Source organism: Heptranchias perlo, chromosome 16, assembly GCF_035084215.1.
Source record: "Heptranchias perlo isolate sHepPer1 chromosome 16, sHepPer1.hap1, whole genome shotgun sequence".
Taxonomy (NCBI): Eukaryota; Metazoa; Chordata; class Chondrichthyes; order Hexanchiformes; family Hexanchidae; genus Heptranchias; species Heptranchias perlo.
The window spans coordinates 50,574,707-50,594,079 of NC_090340.1; the positions used below are offsets into that span (position 1 = coordinate 50,574,707).

Genomic DNA, 19,373 nt, shown 5'->3' on the forward strand with positions numbered 1-19,373 from the left:
GAATGTAAAAATACTAAGGTAAGTATGTAGTGAGAATTCTGGTAATTTCCATGCAATACCACATTGCACTGAGACACAATCTATGTTTACAATGGAAAATTAAACCATCTTGATAAGTCATTAGTGTCTATTTTGCATACAGGAATCATAAAGACTTTTAAGATAAGTTCCTTCAAAGAGACCAAATGCACATTATTTCTCTATAAAACATGGCAGAGTGCTTCTGTAAGAAATTATACATATTCAGATAGAAACCTTTTCACAGTCCATAAATTTCAAAATTGGGTATCTGGAACACAAAAGAACCTATAGAATTAGAATTAAATAGAGGTTTATTTAAGAGATAGAAGGATGACCGTGTGAAATATCTGCTCTGAAATCTTTCTTCTACTTCTGTTTAATTGTAATATCTCAAACAGTGTTTCAGATAGTTTTTGAGACCAAGCAATCAAAAGGAAGGAGCCTGCTAATGTTGTGAATCGTTGCTCTCATCATGTGGAACACATTCAAATTTACCCAGAATTTGATAAGAACAAGAATGTGGTAGAATTCATTTATTGGATAGAGTCAGGGCTGGATTTTTTTAAGTTGTTTTGTCTGATTCTGTGTGGTTTTAGCAGGGGCATTCCACCCATAAGAATGGCTATTACAATTTTCCACTGGAAGTGACAGCAGCGGTCACTTTAAAATTATATTTGAATTCTGAGATAATGTCAAACATCAGATTTCCTGACATTTACATCTGTGGTACAGACAGTGTATAAGAGGTGCTCAAAGTTTCTAAGCGTCAATCGATAGTTAATTTAAAGGGCAAGTGAAGTGAAGCTTTGAGGTGCTCTAACTTCCTTGTTTTACAAATGTTTGGAATAAATTTTATTTGCTGTTATTCCATCAATAATCCTGCATCAACAGCAACTTGCACCTTTCTGTCTCCTGTTCTGGTTCTTCATTTTTTTTACCCTCAAATATTCTACAGAGGAGATTATTAGATTTCCATTAGGAATTCTCTTCTATTTCTGTTACTTTGAGGAGGAGCAATGACAAGAGGTCACAGTCATCAGGCAGCACAAGAGGCACCTGCCCCCATTCACAGGTAGTCTCGAACTCGCATATGTCAACCAAGGCATTCCTACCTCTACCTGAACAATGAACAGTGTTTGCAGAGGCTATGATTCACTCATGAGGCAATCAATAACTTATAGCACATGGTGACATAGAGGCCACCTCCACCACAGGCACTATAATGCCAGTGGCTATGAAGGTCACTGCCACCCTCAAGTTTTTTTGTTAGTGTCATTTCAGGCTGCTTGTGGGAACATTTCCAATTTTAGCATCAAGTTACAGATGCACTGTTTACTAGAGCCAGCCCGTACATCAGCTTCCCTATGGATATCCATCAACATGATAGGGCTCTGCAGTGTGGCAAGAGTCCCCAAAGTCCAAGGTGTCATAGATTGCACCCACATTACCATAGATGCTCCCTTTCACAATGCCATCAGCTATCTCAATAAGAAATGTATCACTCCCTCACACGGACTGCAGCGGTTCAAGAAGGCGGCTCACCACCACCTTCTCGTGGGCAATTAGGGATGGGCAATAAATGCTGGCCTCACCAGCGACGCCCACATCCCGTGAACGAATAAAAAAAAATGTGAAGCTTGTTGCAGAACAGCACCACCAAATCATGTGGGTTAATGCTCACTTTGCTGGCAACTGCCACAATTCCTTCATTTTGAGGCAGTCCACCATTCACCACGCTGTGCTCCAGAAAGATAAGTGTTTGGGTGGCTCCTCGGAAACAGAGGCTATGAATGATGACACTTCTGTGGTTCCCTCGGATACCAGTGCAGCACCACAAGAATAAGGTCCATGCTGCCACTAGAATTATCAGCGAGAAGATAATAAGCATTCCGAAAGGAAGCTTCAGGTGCCTGAATCAACTGGGGAAGCAACAACAACTTACATTTATATAGTGCCTTTAACGTAGTAAACGTCCCAAGGCGCTTCACAGGAGGGATTATCAAACAAAATTTGACACCGAGCCACATAAGGAGATTTAAGGACAGGTTTAGGTAGGTTTTAAGGTGCGTCTTAAAGGAGGAGAGAGAGGTAGAGAGGCAGAGAGGTTTAGAGAGGGAATTCCAGTGCTGAAGGCACAGCCGTCAATGGTGGTGCGATTAAAATTGGGGATGTGCAAGAGGCAATGCAATGTAATGTAGCCAGAGCTTCAAGGATTTTGGTGATGTGTTGTATACTGTACAACTTTGCATTAAAATGATGATTGGGAAATCACGAGTAGTACACGCCCGAATTTCCAATTTATGCTCTTGACAGGCAAAGCTTCCCAGTGAAAGTGAGAAGTCTGGAGGAAATTGGTGCCTCTGTATCTAAAGAATGCTTGGTTCTGGCACCTATTTCCAAATGGAGTGAAAAAGATAAACTCCTTTCATGCCAAGAAAGACTGTTGGAAGACCAGAGCCACAATATAAAAATATTACAGAGCAAAAGGGAATTTTACAGTCATAAGAAAACTGAGATACTTAGAAAAATTGGTAATTGCAAAACTGCAGGTAAATGCAGTCATCTTCTACAGTTTAGATTTGATCTGGTTTGACCCACTATCAGAATTCAGGAAATTTGAATCATTTATTATAAAGAGGAAAGCTTCCAGGTCACAGTTGATGCAGATCAAAGGGCAGCACTGGCAACACCTTTCCCCATTGGTGCAAGAGCAATATTTTCCCTTCCCAGTGCTAGCCAGCATATTTAACAGGAATCACAGAGACAGCTAGTTTGAATTCTGCAGCAAAGTGAAAATAGGAGCTAAAGAAGTGCCAAATAGTACTTAGTTGACAGAATTGTTATTTTATAATGCATGAACTTCCAAATGACAACAACAGTGTGCTCATGGATTTGATCCAGGGACAAAATCTAATAACAATTGCTTTTGACTTTTCACTGTAATAATACAAGTGCTAAGCTGGCGATTTTACACCTAGGCACAATCTGAAGATTCTTTATGATATTAAAAAAATGCAGCAAATTACCGGGGCGAGAAATAAGAAGTCCCATTGCTCGTGAGGTCAGCTGATCCCTATGCACGAAGCCAATGCTAGCCCTCTCGCCTTTTTACAAGTGAAAGGATAGGTCTCATTGCTCAGGAGCACACTGTCAACCCGATGCATCAGCAGTAACAGACGAGGGTAACATCTTGGATGCGTGGAGTTTGCAGACCCAGTTTGTGCTGAGACTGAAATAGTTTGTGTCATTTCATTACTGTGAAATACAATACACCTCCCCCACTGCGACTTTATTTAATTTGCTGATATTCTTTTCTTGGTAGGAAATGAAAAGTTTCTGCAGGATATAGAAAATATTTTTTTTTTTTTGCAGACCAGCTAAACAAAATCTAATTTGCTTTTGATGGGCACAATTTATTTTGCATTTTTATTTCCATCACATTTTGCTAGCCAATGAACCATTTAGGTTAGCATTAACACCGTCTAAATAGGATTGGTTCAAGTTTGCGACAGGGACTCAGTTCATTGGATGCATTAGTAGATAAACTTGATACAGAAGGTGTCGAATACAAAGAACATCATTCAGCTGAAGGATTCAAGCCAATTATAACTTGGAGGAGCAACTCTATGTAGTAAGTAGCTGTAACTATAATGAGGCAGCAGAGCTGCAACTCTCTCAGTGGTTCGGTTGGCAAATGAAGAGTATAACTGAACCAAAAAGACCAGGAAAGTACCAAGTTTACTACCTTGATCTACACTAAGTTGACTAATCTGAACATGGTTAGTAGGGGGGGGGGGGAAGAGGGCTCCATTAGGCCACAGCACCCCGTGACTAGGAAAACTGCTATTCGGTAATTCTGGTTGGAAATTATGCATGCATGGATATTGCATGAGGGCAGATTTAGGTTTGGCTGTGACGTCCTCATGGATGAATTGCCTACTCATGGTTGAGGCTCACACATGAAGAATGGTCATTTGGGTGAGGTACCAGACAGCAGTTGGCACCTGCAGAATCAAACCTAGCAGGTTCCTACCGCCTTCACCTGCTCCACCTGATGTTTTCACCTAAAACTTACTACCTAAATCTCTTGGAGTGTATGTACCTGTGCTGGTGTTTATGTCTTGAGGAGTAAGAGCTCGGTGCTGTAAGGCGTTGCCTCCTTCTGCAGCACTGGGACCTGACACTGCTTCCTGTGCAATATCTTTAGAAAGAAAACATATGTTATACCTCTTCAAATATTGTTTACATGCAAATAAACTGCGTCACATGATACTGCGCCTGACTGTATGCTCAGGGACTTGAGTGAATGAGTAAGGGTGAGAAGAAAGTAGTATTGAGATGTTGGAAGTGTCAGCTCACACAGTGACACCCAGGTGCCCATTCTGCAGTCCGCCATTGGTGTGAATACATACACATGTATTATGTAGCTGGAATTTGAAGTACATTTTGGATGAAGTCCTTTAATGATGTCATGGTGGCAAGAGCTACAAGTATAAGTTGCTGCTGCAAAGTGTGCCCTGCTGCTGAATGGACATGCATGGTAAGGCTGAGGGTGAAAAAAAATTGGTAGAATCTATACTTCGCAATACTAATTATGAGGCCACTGTGGATAATCTTTCCTTTTCTGATTTGCTGAGGTCTCCAAATTCCTTCTGCATTTGCAACTAGATCATCCACGTGAAGGAAGCAACATTGACCTTCTCCCATGTATACTGTATCATCCACTTCTGTGCTCCTGGTGCAGAGTATCACATCACATTGCATCATATTACATTGCATTGCATGCCAGAAGTACATAATGGATGTTGGTGTGGAGGATCGGGCACCCTTTATTCCAGCCTGCCCGAATCTTAGTTTAAATTAGTGGACAAAGAATCAGGAGAGCTGTGTAATGGGTGCACTATTCTCCACGCCCAATGCTCTGATATGTGCTTCCAGCATGCAATGCTCTGCACAGGGAGCACAAAAGCAGAAAATTACCCTTATACTATAATGATAGTCAGTCATTTACAATGCACAGATTATTGCACCATAGTGAATGCCATTAACTTCCTACACTGTATAAATCTCAGCAGATTTATTTGAGGCAAGAAAAGTATTTGAACAATAAATACTGCTTCAAATGGGAATCGTTAACACACAATAAAGTAAAAAATGAGTTTCCACTAGTTTAGTCTGATTCATCCCTTAGTAACTGGCTTAATCAGTGTTTTTAGGATGCAATTATACTGTTACTGGTGCATCACTGCAAAGTAGTTTGGGGTTGAATTCTCTTGGGGGTTCTCCTGCTCGACCTGCCATAACTTTAGCAGAAGAGCCACGGAAACCCAAGAAAGAACGGTGTAAACGGCGTTTATGCCATTTTTCCACATATTCCACTGCACTTCCGCCAAAGTTGGCTTTATAAGTAGAATTTTGACCTCGGGCCAGGAGTGGGGTGGATGGTGGGGGAGATTTTCGGCTGCGGAACACGGAAGGTAAGTTGGCGGGTCGCGATCAGGTCAACAAATTTTATTTCCAGGCTTTGCGCCCGGCACAGCCAGCCTGATTGATAGGAAGGCCTGCGGTAACAGGCTACAGCCGGGGATTGGAGGGAGGGATGGTGGGATCATGGGTCGGGTAGAAGATCAGATTGGGCCGGGGAGGAGATTGGATGGTCCGGGGAGGAGATCAGATTGGGCCGGGGAGGAGATTGGACGGTCCGGGAAGGAGATCAAATAGGCCGGGGAGGAGATCGGATGGGCCGGGGAGGAGATCGGATGGGCCGGGGAGGAGATCGGATGGGCCGGGGAGGAGATCGGATGGGCCGGGAAAAAATTGGATGGGCCGGGAAAAAATTGGATGGGCCGGGGAGGAGGTTGGATGGGCCGGGGAGGAGGTTGGATGGGCCGGGGAGGAGGTTGGATGGGCCGGGGAGGAGGTTGGATGGGCCGAAGAGAAGAATAAATTGGGCCGAGGAGGAGATCGGGAGGGCCGGGGAGGGGATCGGGAGGGCCGGGGAGGGGATCGGAGGGTCGGGACTTGGAGATCGGAGATCACTGGTCGGGGAAGAGTCTGAGATAGGTGGGGGTCTACCACGGTGGGGGGGGCGGGCTCCACCATTGGTTAGGGGGGGTGGTGTCGGCCGATCGTGGAGTTCCTGTCACCAAGTGAGCTTGTTGGGCCTGGATGAAGCACTCCTGCTCCTCCGGGCCCTCAAGCAATGCAATAAAGGCACTCACCTCATGGATCCGGCCATTCCCACCTGCTTTCACCTGACGTGAATCAGAAGCAACGGGAAACAGGTAAGGTTAAATTCATTTTAATTTTCCAATACACAAAATATTAAGTACCTCAAGTATTTCATAGAGGTACATTGCCCTTATAAGTATGCTTTAAGATGTTATTTTAACCTTCCAGCCATCCCAACCCACTCATTCTTAAGGGTTAAAATTACCCCCATAGAGCGCAAAAGCAAGGAAGCTACGCTAAACCTTTATAAATGATTGGTTAAGTCTCCGCTGGAGTATTGTGTCCAGTTCTAGGCATCACACTTTAAGAAGGATGTCAAGGCCTTGGAGAGGGTGCAGAGAAGATTTACTAGAATGATACCAGGGATGAGGGACTTCAGTTATGTGGAGGGACTGGAGAAGCTGGGGTTGTTCTCCTCAGAGCAGAAGAGGTTAAGGGAAGATTTAATAGTGGTGTTCAACATTAAGAGGGTTATTCATAGAGTAAATAAGGAAAAACTCTTTCCACTGGCAGGAGGGTCGGTAACCAATGAACACAGATTTAAAATAATCGGCATAAAAAAGAGTGGAGATAAAGAGAAATTTTTTTATACAGCGAGTTGTTATGATCTGGAGTGCACTGCCTGAACTTCCAAAAGGGAATTGGACATATACTTGAAAAGGAAAAATTTGCAGGGCTATGGGAAAGAGCGGGGGGTGTGTGACTAATTGTATAGCTCTTTCAAAGAGCCTGCAGAGGCACAATGGGCCAAATGGCCTCCTACTGTGCTGTAAGATTCTATGATTCTCTATGAAGTTGTGGTCCTGATCTGACTCCAGAATGCAGCAATTTGAGATTTCCTCAAGAAGGCTGTTTCCCACCAAATGGGTTTGGCATTGTATGGAGTAGAACTACAATGTAATGCCAAACGAAGTGTAAAAACTGCTCAGGGATCTGTCAGACTACTTTACAAACTGAAGCAGTTTCTTAGGGGTAATTTTAACCTAATCCATCTGGCAGGAAACTGACACGATCTGGACAGTCGTCCTTTGACTTCAACAGACAGTAAAATCGGAATGGGTGTAAAACGTCAGTTTCCTGCCAAGCGGCTTAGTTTAAAATTTCCCCCCTTAAGTGTGGAGGCTCACCATGCTCTCAATTGATTAAAGGACTGAAATTCTGCAGGGGTTTCACCAGTCCGGAGTTATGGTGGGAGATCAGTGGATTTCAGCCCCTAAAAATTTATTGAAGGGGTTGCTTATATATTTGTGCAAAGCTCTCTTACGAGCCTGTAGAGTCCCATTTCTGTACAAAATGGGGGTAAACAGTACATTGTGAGTGACTGAACTACTATGGCTGTTTACTCTTGATATTTGTCTGCATTTGCATAATTTGTCTGTTCCATGCAAGATCCCGCCTACATAGCAGGCTATTTAATAAGGTTCACATAAGGTTAACGGTTAAGGTTGATTTAAAAGGCTCTGGGGCAATTTAAATGACTGCATTTTCTCCTTGAACAGAAGGGATGGTGCGAAGTTCCCAGACAATGGAGACTTCTCACCCACACACCGTCAGATTGATTAATTTTGCACTAGAGCTCACGCTGCACAAACTGAGGGAGGGGAGGGCTGTCCTCTTGGGCATTAAAGGGGACCCTCTACAGTAAAGACCAGTGCAGCAAGCCTGGCAGGACATAGCTAACAATGAGAAAGCTGCCAGTAATATGCAAAGGACATGAATCCAAATGCACAAGATATGGCAGACCTTAAGAAAGCTGTGATGGCAAGGCTACCAAAAAGCTTTCTATACCAAGTAGCGGCCCTGTATGCATGCTACAGTGTTTCCTCATGACTTGTTACTTTTTTATTGCTCCCCTATCCAAAGCACGCATGAAGGGTAAAATTGATCAATGGGCTGATAGCGAATCGGCAGCACGTTTTACACCTCACCCAATTTTCTTTTCTATTGAAGTCAATGGTCGGGCAGGCTGTCAATTCGCTATCTGCCTGTATCACTTTACTGGAGTTGGCCAATTTCAACCCTATGGAACTTCCAGCCCTTTAATGCTTAGCATGCATGGTTGAACTTCAGCATGACAAAAGTATAAACTGCAACTTACATTGGAAAAAGATTGTCATTGAAATTTTAAAGAGACTTCATTTGAAAAACCTACTAACACAATCTAGCTGCATAATACCTGTTAATTTATTAACAAGCAGGAAGAGCTACAGGGTGGGCATATATTTGACACAATTGCTCCTTAACCTTATAACATCTTAAGACTACAGCTGTGTTTGGAGATAAAGGGACACAATAAAAAGGAACAGACCCAAATTGGAAGAAGGCCAAAAAATTACAAGCCCTTGACTCCTTTTGAGCAGATCATACTAGACATCAATGGCTATTACAGCATCAAAGGAATAGTGGAACATAAAGCCAGAGACTCACCTCAAGGGATGGTACCATACTGCTCTTGTCATGTTTTGATCCCCCTTTTCACTCTCTCTCACAAAGCCATACAATCAGCCACAAAACATCATACACGGTATATTGCAATGCAAGCACTGTCTGGAGGTATCTTTTGTAGCCAACATTATAAAATATGTTCTTCTGTTTTCATACAAATGGTAGAAAAATGGCCCTGCGTCTCACAGCACCTTGCATCGTCATCACTAATTTTCACCAATCAACACAGCTACACACCACAGAAGGTTTAGATAGCAAGCTTGAGGGGGTCATACCAGGAGAATCACCGAGCACAGGTGAGAGGGAGCAAGTGAGGGTGGCAGGGAAAGCCCTAGATTGTGCCCTTCTTCAGCTGCAATATCTGGGGATTTTAACCTTACAAGCTCTGCATATAAAAGAAAGTTTCTGCCTGAACAGGACTATTAACAGGAGTGACTTGAATCTGTCCAAAGTACCCTCCAAGGTCTGGTAAGGAGTGTGCAGTCTACTAGCTGCATCTGTGTAGTTGTACAGGGAGGGTTCTCAGCATTACGGTCTACCATGGAGTGTATGGCAACTCCAGAAGCATCTGTCGTGGAGCCCCAGGAGCACAGGTTCCAAGCACAGACCATAAATGCTCAAGCTGCTACTATAGAAGTCTTGGACTCCAACCTATAAGAGGCACTCTTGTCTGGTTTCAAATGATGAGGGATTCAATGGAGAGAGCATTGGGTCAGGGCTTTGCATAGCTCTTTACTGACCTCAACTCTGCTTCATCGTGAATCACTGGAAATGTTGAGGGAGTGCCCAGCTGCAGAGGCATGACAGGATTAGGCACAAATGCTGTTGTCTCTCCAGGCAGTACCACATCTGCCCATCCAGTTCAAATTAAGTAGATGTGCCAGAAAGTGGGAAAGACCAGTCAACCACAACAGCAACAGATATGGCTGAATCACAGTGCCATCTCAGCACATGGAGGTACTCAGCCAACCGATTCCAAGCAACACCCACCGAAACCCAGCTGTGAATGAAGTTGTTGGATTCCTCTGAATAAAGCATCAGTCACCTGCGTGATAACTCTGTGGACGGCAAATTGACTAATGCCAACAGACATCCCCAATGTTCGCCTGGAAGGAGCTAGAGGCATTAAAGTTGAGAGCCGTGTTAACCTTTGATGCCACTGACAGTGTTGTTTCTATGGTGAAGATTGGCTGCAGGTCTCTATGAAGTAGCTCTGTAACTGCGTCCCTGCTGAACCTGAGCCTGCAGAACCAGTGCTCCTCAGCTGTGCCTGGCCTAGAAATAAAATATGTGGCACATTGGTGGCAAGCAGACTGCCTCTGGTGTTCTATCTCATCCCTGGATTCCTATAAGTGGTAACTATGTAGTAGAATGACTTCACACAATTAGAAATTATCTGATTCCTGCATATAAGTCTGGATTTATAGGTGTGGAATACGAAGACCCATAAAGCCTAAGGTTTTACACACACCTACAGCACATAACTACTTTGATTGGCAATTTATACAATGGTGCACTTCTCAATTCATTCAAGGTCAATGAGCCTGTAAGCAACATAACGGTAATAAAATTTTATGAATCATTACAAGTATACTGTAGTTTATTTGTCAGAAATAATTTTCTCATTATACTTACTCTCTTTTGACAATGTCACAGTATGCCTCCATCAGACGAAACACTAATATTAAGCTATATTCATTAAGTTCAAGCAAATTCCCTTTTTGATCTATTTTAATAAGGAAATCATGCACAGCATTGATGTGTTGTGCATTATAGTTAGGAGGCAAAGTTTAACAATTGCCTTGTTACAACATTCCTATTGCTTGACCCATAACCTTCCATGATAGAGTAAAACTGTATTTTGTTAAATTCTTTGTTAAAGGTGTCAGTTTTTATCTCAGTCTTACAACATGTAGATGCTTTTTAATAATCTGTGCACTAAGCTGTTTCATTATAATTTGCTTGACCTTTTGTGGACTTTTCAAGCACTCATCATTTAAATAAAAAATATCATCCAAAACTAGTCCTCAGGGAATCAATGACACAAGTGCTTAACAGTAATTAATCTCTTGTGGGGGAGGGAGGAAAATGTTAGCAAACGTTAATTAGAAGCAAATTTGTTAAAAGGTAGTGCTAATTAGAAAATGGTAACACCCAAGTGCAATTTTTTGAAACAGCTGTTGTAGAGCTATTTCCAAGTGCCCTTTATTGTCAACCTGTGGAGGTTGGAAGTTAACAACTTTTAACCAATTGTTATCATACATTTAAGGGTCAATGACCTGTATGTAATCTGACTAAAAAAATTTGATTCCATCAAAACCTCTGTATTAAGTGTTTCTGGGAATTTAAGAAGTGTGGTCCTTATTTATATGAAGACTATGCTATCAAACTTCTTCCAAATACCTCTTTATCCCTTTAGTTCATACCCTAACCTTACATAGAATTAACAGCACAGTTATAGGCCATTTGGCCCAACACCTCTGCAGGACACCTGGGGGTAAATTTTAACCTCCAAGAATGGGTGGATTGGGGGCAAGTGGAAGGTTAAAAAAACAGCTTTTTGCAATGGAACCGCATCCCAGCTCCAACTACTCCACTTCTGGGTGTAACCCAAGCAGGTTTGTATGCATGTGCACAGCAGACACCAGGATGTCCCGCCCCCACTTAAAGCTGACGGGCCAATACTTAAAAGGGCAATGCGCCTCATTGAGATACTTGAGGTACTTAATATTTTGTGTATTGGAAAATTAAAATGTATTTAACCTTACCTGTTCGGGTTTCCGCTCGCTTCCGATTCACGTCAGGTGAAAGCAGGCGGAATGGGCCGGATCAATGAGGTGAGTGCCTTTATCACATTGCTTGTGGACCTGGGGGACCAGGAGTGCTTCATCCAGGTCCAACAAGCTCACCTGGCAAACAGAACCCCCGCGATCGATCGCCCGCCCCCCCCCCCCATCAACGGTGGACCCCCATCTATCTCCGGCTCTTCACCCAACCTCCAGCGACCTCCGATCTCCAAGTTCTGGCCCATCCTCTAATCTCCCCGGCTCATCCAATTTCCTCCCCGACCCATCCAGTCTCCTCCCCCGCTCCCCAATCTTCTTCCCGGCCCCCCAATCTTCTTGCCGGCATGCCAATCTCCTCTTCGGCCATCCGATCTCCTCCCCAGACCTATGATCCCCCCCCCTTCCTCCCTCCGACTCCCGGCTGAGACCTGCTGCAGCAGACTTTCCTGCCCAACAGCAGCCAGCCTGTCAATCAAGTTGGCTGCCAGGCACGATACTTGGAAGTAAAATTTATTGTCTTCATTAAGGTCGCGATCGCCCACTTACCTTCCAGGTTTTACACCTGAAAATCATCCCCCCACCCCATTCCCTTCATGGCTCAAAGTGAAAATTTTGCCCTTGATGCCCTCTTTTTCCAAAAGCACTATTCCATTAAGAGAAGACATGCAAGTAACCTGCTCCTTCATTGGTGGATTTTATCAATAGCTGCATCAACCCACTATTTGTATTTTCTCTCTCATGGTAACATAAGCCAGATTGTAACAACAACTTGCATTTATAGCACCTTTAACATAGCAAACCACCCCAATGTATTCCATAGGTTTCAGACGTCAGTAGAAGTAGGGGGGAGGAGTTAGGGAAGATTGTCAAAGATGTGATCAAAGAGAGAACTTTTAAGGAGGCTATTGATTGTAGGCAGATGGCTTTAATGAAAGAATTGCAGAGCAGTGGGCAAGGTAATTGAAGGTGTCAGCACCTTGATAATGAAGAAGATGGGGGGGGTGGCGGGATAGAGATTGGAAAGTAGACCGGCATTGGAAGAACAGATGGTGTGGTTGAGGGTATAGGGCTGGAGGAGGTTAGAGGAAGGATGGATTTTGGCCATGAAGGATTTGTAGACTAGGATGTGGATTCTGAAATCAAGCACAGGGAGTCAAAAGAAAAGGGGTCAGTAAAGGTCAATGAGGACAGGGGTGATAGGTGAATGGGATTCTGAATGAGTTGGAGTTATGTAGCACTGGCAAAAAGGATGTTAGGATAATCAAACATGGAGGCTTTATGGGCTGCACCAAGTAGGAAGGACCTCAATATTTTTATGTTAAGGTAAGAGCAGAATTAAAACTGAATTCCTGAACCTATCCATTGTGTGACAGCAATAGAAATAGTAGTAGATTCTGGATCATCATCACTTTAAGTTCGATAATCAAAAAGAAAGTAATAATGAGGAACCATCATCAGATTTTAATCTAACAATGTATATTTACTCAAAATAATATTAAGTATTTATGTGAAATCACATTAAAATATATAAGAAAAATATTTTATGCAGTGACTACTCTATCCTGCAAAGCATCCAGGGGCTGAAAAGGGTTAAGCTGAAATACGCATCCCATAATATGATTTTCATTATTGAGAATGGAGTTTGGCATACAATGAGATATCGCATTCAGGTCAGATCAAATTGATCTTGGATCCAATGCAATCTCTCAGCATTTACATTTGATTCTATCCCAGTCCTATTCAACTATTAGTTGGTATAAGATTGTCAGTCCAGTACACGTGCATTGATTCTCGAGGCAGAAAGTAACCAGGGATTTGAATTACTCGGAATTGAATCATATTGCATTGTAACTGCTTTGAGCCAGAATCAGGGAATTGTGTGTTCTCACTCCAAAATAAGATAAATAACTCAGGATATTGAGATGGAAATCATCTGAACCAGCCTTCCAGGAAGAACTAATGATTTTTCTGTGGCTTTTATATCTGGGAAAATAAAAGTAAAGCAACAAGAAGTAGACTATTGATAGTCGAGTAAGGTTTGTAAATAAATGCAATCTTAAGTTATCAACGTTCACATATTTTTATTGGTATCAAATACATTGATTAATTAAAAGGAAATAAAAACGGCTTTCTCACTTTTACTGAGTAAACTACTAGAGAGCTGTCAATGATACGACATGATGTGGAGATGCCGGTGATGGACTGGGGTGGACAAATGTAAGGAATCTTACAACACCAGGTTATAGTCCAACAAATTTATTTTAGAATCACAAGATTTCGGAGATTATCTCCTTCGTCAGATGAATGAATGAAAAGGTTCTCAAATCGCATATCTTATACTATGTTGGGACAGCATCACACCAATCAAAAGGTGTCGTTGTTATTCAAACAGGCCAGTCACGGAGATGATACGACAAACACTGAATCCCCAACCATCGACATCTTGGGGGTCACCATTGATCAGAAGCTTAATTGGACCAGCCATATTCACACTGTGGCTAAAAGAGCAGGGGCTGTGTACTCTGTGACAAGTAGCTCACCTCCTGACACCACAAAGCTTGTCCATCATCTACAAGGCGTAAGTCAGGAATATGACAGAATACTCACCATTCACCTGGATGACTACAGCTGCAACATTCAAGAAGCTTAACATCATCCAGGACAGAGCAGTTCAGTTGATTGGTGCCCTTGCTGTTAAACTCAATATCCGCTCCCTCCATTACCGGCATACTGTGGCTGCAGTATATTCGAAATACTGACTTGGTGGTATATTGCTGTTCCTTTATGGCCATTGGGTCAATATCCTGGAATTCCCTACATAGCACCATTGTGGGAGTACCGTCCCACATGGACTTCAGCGGTTCAAGGAGAAAGCCCGCCACCACCTTCTCAGGGCGACTAGGGCACGGTAATGAATGCGGCCATGCCAGCATCGCCTGCATCCCGAGAATATTTTTTTTAAATGTCCACTTGCCACCTAAGTGAACATTTGTGCAGTAGAGGAATAGAGAATGGGCAAAAGTCAAAATATAAACTTAGCAACATATAATTATTGTATATCTTTGACAAATATTGAAAAATATTCATCTTTTTATGGAGCAATATCCTTGGAATAGATCAAATCTAATGTTGCCCTTGAACTGCAACTTGTGCAATAGGATTTCAGTAGCAATACAAGCAATGGTTACACTGCTGACTCACACAATTGTGGAGTGGGGTAAGGCAGAAGCCTACAAATAATGCGTATATTGAAAAGAGCTGACTAGAACCATAGAACCATAGACTGTCTTGCTCTTCCTAATATCTAGTATATAACTCAGTGCTGCATTGTATGGTACATTTACCCATTCCCACTGCACCATCAGGACAGATACTACTGCAGCAAACTATTGTTTTTACTAACTGATTTTTAAAAAAATATTAAACTTCAAGGGTGAAGAAAACTATCTTTCAAATTGAGATATACTACATGATGAGGAGGAAATTAAAATCAATGTTTGTCACTGTTTAGCCGTAAAAGGGTTAATGTATATATCCTTTTTTTAGACAGCAATGCTTAGTAAGCATTTTCAATCACTAATGTATGGATTGACTGCAAAGGTTTTTGAAGCATTGTATGTTCAAATCACGCTGCAGCAACAGTTGAAGGAGCTCACCATATGTAAGTCATATTCAGGGTAATGGGGTGTACTGAATTGAATTGCCTTTTAATGAGCTTCACAGTTATAAGAGTACGACTGTTACCTTCCACCAGGAGGTTAAAGCATTCCAGTAATGCTGCAGTAGTCTAACATTTTACACGTTTACATTTTGGCTACTGATAATTTTGATTGTAGGATTTGTTTCCTCTGTAATCCAACTTAAATTGACTCAATTTCAGAGCACACAGCTGGATCCTGTGAAAAAATTGGCAGTCTTCAAAAAGTTTATAATTAATACTATGGTTTCAAGATAAATACAATGGCAGATGTGTGATGTTAGGCTGCAGCACTTCACGAACTATGGCAGCTATAGTTCTTGCACAAAAGAATGTGTGCAATTGTGAGGAAGATTTCATGTGCAGGCAATAGATCTGCATTCCAAAATATACCAGGATTAATCATTTTCATTCGTGGTTTAAAAGATTTTATAATAGAACAGAAGACTATAGTCACACTGTCCTAAATTCTAATAGATTGTCCATCTGTTTATCATTCCCACTACGGGAATGAAATATTCAGCGGGATGCACAGACTGTTGCATATTGCCAGCAGTTGCAATATGCTTTTAAGCAGCTGAATAACCCCATACGTTGTTTTTATTACTTTCAACAAGAAAATAACACATACAAGTTTTCATAAATAGATTATCTTGCAACACAAGTTCTTTTCAACTGCTGTGTAATAATAGCAGTTAATATGCACCAAGTAAATGGGAATATTCATTTAAAGGCAAAATCTGTGCACACACAAATGTGTTCTATTTACATTCTTTGCAGACCATGGGATCGATGTTTCCATCTGTAACTTGTCAGCCAGTTCATGGGGTGCTACGCGGGATGGTAAAAGGGGGCAGAGACCCATAATGCTGGCTCTTCATCCTTTTTACTCATGGCACACATTTCCACAGGCATGCGCAGGAAGCTCCCATTTAAAACAACCAGGAGCTTCATTAACATATGCTAATGATATGGGAGCGCCAGTCTGACACCTCCCACATCTTTTTGTGACCTGTACATTAGGTGTACACCGCTTCTACAGGATGTCTTTATAAATGGGCATTCAGGATAGCTAGGCACTGAGGAGTACATCAAAGTAAGTTGGAAGATATAGAAAAAATAGTAATTCAGCAATTTTGAGATCATTTCTCTCCAATTTTCTTATTTTATATCATGAGCTTTTGTGCCAATTGTTTTAATTTTCCTTTTCTCCCCAGCATCATTACTGGCATCAATGGATTTCCCAATAGAAATCCCCCTATCTGAGATGTTTGGAAGAAGAATAGGAGGAACACTGAAGGAATGCCAGGTAGCTCAGGCACAAGAGGTGCTCTGTCAATTTGCAACTGCCAGTGTATCTGCATCTGCAGACAGAGATGATCTGACCACAATTTGGCAGCTGATTAGTGCATGTGTCATTGTGCATCAGATGGCACAACTGGTGGCCGACTGTATTGCTAATCAATGGTGGCAAAGATGGGCCTCCTCCTCCAGGTATAGGTCCCAGGGAAATGATGGGTGTGACTAAAATGGCTCAGGGCTAATTGCATTGGTTGGATGCTCACAAACTCCTCTTCTTCATCTCAGTTATTCAAAGCATTCAAAAAACCTAAAGGAATATCAATTCTCATCCCTTTGTAAGGTACGACGGCAAAGCCTGCAGAAACCCAAGAGCAATGAAGTGGGAAAAAAATCCCAAAACACAAAAATGGAAGACCACTCAGCAAAAACAAATAGTTTAAAAAGATATAATGGGCCAGAATTTGCTGTCAAAATAACGGTGAGGCTAATGCCGCTCTCCATTATTTATGCGTAAATAGCCCAGCAACTTCAGGCGAGGAGCAGATGCGCGGTTCAATGCGAATATCCAAAGGTTGCTGTCCGAGTTCCCCTATTAGCTTTTCGCTCTCTGCTTCATCATTGAAATGTATTGAATGTCATGAAGTTACTGTATTTGCGCGGTAAATACGAACTAAACTCGCCACAGATATTTAGGGCTTGTAATTAGTAGCATGAGTACCCTTTTAACGACATGTTAATTGTTAATTACTATCAATCAAAACTGAAAATTAACCATTACAAGTGTGGTGTCTCATTCCTTCAGGTTTTGGATTTTTCGGGCAGATTTTAAAAATGTCAAATTTTAAATTAAATTTTTGTTCCTTGCTTTTCCATTCTGTCTCTTTTTTTCCCTCTTTCTTAATCCAATCTTTCTTTCCCTTTCTTTATTTCTCTTTCTGTTCCTGGTTTGACATTGAATTCACTCTCTTTAATTCACCCTCCTTCTCAGTCCTTCCTGTCTTTATTTCCCAATACTAAAATCTCATTAGTTAAGGAGATACCCTGTTGCTTGCTCCTGTTCACTCAGGTCCCAGATGCCCTGTTTCTCTCACTGTGCCATTTTCAGCTCGCACTTTCAGCAACTTTGTGGACAAAAATTTTTAGAGTTGAAGGGTGCAGGGGGCCAGTCTAACTAATGGCAGACGCCATTAAAAGCCTTGCTACAGCAAAATCTGTCCCAATACCTCTTTAAGCTGCCTAATCCTTATTTAATCCGACCTAGTTTACAAATGGACCCAACCCACTCCAAAAAATCTTCGAAAGCCCACCAATTCCCTTCCAAAAACCTTCTTCAGCTGAACCGAGGACTTCTGTCCACCCAATTGTAGAGTGCAGCTTGTGCTTTGGGCGGAGACAGAGGCGCAAAGTTTAAAAAGGTATTTTAATATTTAAATGAGACTGCGCTTTGAGTAACATGGCTTCATTATTCACCCCTAAATCATGCCTCATAAAATTAGAAATGCAGGGAATCAAGTGTACAACATCACGTGCCCAATTTTATGACCTCCAATCACTACATGCGAGGCCCCATTGGCAGCTCAAAGCCTCACAAAAGTGGGGATTTTAGGTTTTTTAATCATGCAATTTATTAAAGCATTCCTTTGCAAACTAGGTTTTCTGCCTAAAAACGGGCCAAGCTGTTGAAGGAAGTATTAGATCTTTTTAAACTTTCTGAATTTGAAAAATTGATTTTTTTAGTAAGGAGTTGGAACATCTATCTCAAATTAATAGCATGAGAAATATTAATTTAGTGCAGTTTAGTTATAAATATTTAATTGCAGACTTTCTTACATTCTATTTAATGGTCTATATGAAACCTTAATACACTGGGCTCTATAACCAACCCCAACCTTCATTAATTTTGTAAATTGAAATGGATTTATAATGAGTGAGCATTTTTAATTTAATTTTAAATGAGTTTTAACGTTTCTCCCCTTATTACGACAATGAAACCTTATTACTATCAAAATCCCTTTATGAAGTGAAGGTTAAAAAGTCTCAATGTACTTAATCATTCAGACAGTTCCTGATCCAATGATACTCGACTTCCATTTTGACATGACAAATAATACTTCATTATAAATGGGGTAAAGATGAAGGCTGAAGCAAGCAGCAAGTCTGATGAGGTACAAATTGAACTGTTTTTAAGTATATTCATTGATTCCTCTTCTGTGCATGAGCAACACTACTGTCCATAATATGCCACTGCGATACATGTATGAAGAAAGGCAAAATATTTCTGTGCTGTGGACACCAGTTTTATAATCCTGTCATTCCAGATATTGTGGAGGTTGCCTTGAGTCTGTTGATAAAGCCTCATTCCTATGAATTCAATTCTCTCTGACAGTCTTTTTTTGGGTGGTATCATGTGCCAGATTAACCCAGACAGCCTCACATAGCTTTATAAATCAAAATTCGGCTCCTTGAAGTTTCAAGAACTGCAAAGCTATAATGTTCAAGTTAGTAAAGGGTTCTATTCTATACTTTTTGCCACAACATACTAATTGTAATTTCCAACGGTAGAAAGCTTTAGTCAGTCATGCAGAGATGTTTATGATCCAAGACATCCATCCCCTCATATAAAAGAGTTAACTGCTTTGGTCCGAATACAATGTCAAGTGAAAGTTTGGTGGGTTTGGCACTTTCATCTCTGGGGTTTGAGTTTAAATCCAGCTCAGACTAATGGGACTCCTCCGTTCGTTGACTGTGCACAATTTCTGTATAATGAGTTTGGGCCCAGTTCCAAGTGGGAACGAGGCCACAGTATAAAAATGCCACTAAGCTGGCAGCCACGTTCACACAAGCCCCAGGATGGCTATTGTGGGAAGTAGGAAAATATTGTACCAGTGCAG

The 19,373-nt window shown here is 41.7% G+C and overlaps 1 protein-coding gene across 3 annotated transcripts; it reads left to right on the plus strand.

Annotated features, from left to right (window-relative positions):
* The first annotated feature begins 5,386 nt into the window (after positions 1-5,386).
* Positions 5,387-19,072, plus strand: zgc:173742 (uncharacterized). Of its 3 annotated transcripts, XM_067998103.1 has the most exons (4): positions 5,387-5,498; positions 15,030-15,144; positions 16,398-16,489; positions 18,541-19,072. In XM_067998103.1, exons 1-4 carry the CDS (start codon positions 5,463-5,465, stop codon positions 18,601-18,603), a joined length of 306 nt encoding a protein of 101 aa, XP_067854204.1. In that variant the 5' UTR covers positions 5,387-5,462; the 3' UTR covers positions 18,604-19,072. The 3 variants fall into 3 exon arrangements, 2 of the variants coding, with proteins under 2 accessions (XP_067854204.1, XP_067854203.1); XM_067998102.1 differs by lacking the exon at positions 18,541-19,072 and having other exon boundaries at positions 16,398-17,262; XR_010965981.1 differs by lacking the exons at positions 5,387-5,498; positions 15,030-15,144; positions 18,541-19,072 and adding an exon at positions 6,137-6,305 and having other exon boundaries at positions 16,398-17,262.
* Positions 19,073-19,373: the final 301 nt, after the last annotated feature.

Bases quoted from the DNA above. Each gene is read 5' to 3' on its own strand.
- zgc:173742 (XM_067998102.1), top strand. From the start codon at position 5,463: ATGGTGGGGGAGATTTTCGGCTGCGGAACACGGAAG. The intron at 5,499-15,029 runs GTAAGTTGGCGG...TCCTTTTTTTAG, and splicing joins TCGGCTGCGGAACACGGAAG to ACAGCAATGCTTAGTAAGCA. The intron at 15,145-16,397 runs GTAAGTCATATT...TTTTCTCCCCAG, and splicing joins GTTGAAGGAGCTCACCATAT to CATCATTACTGGCATCAATG.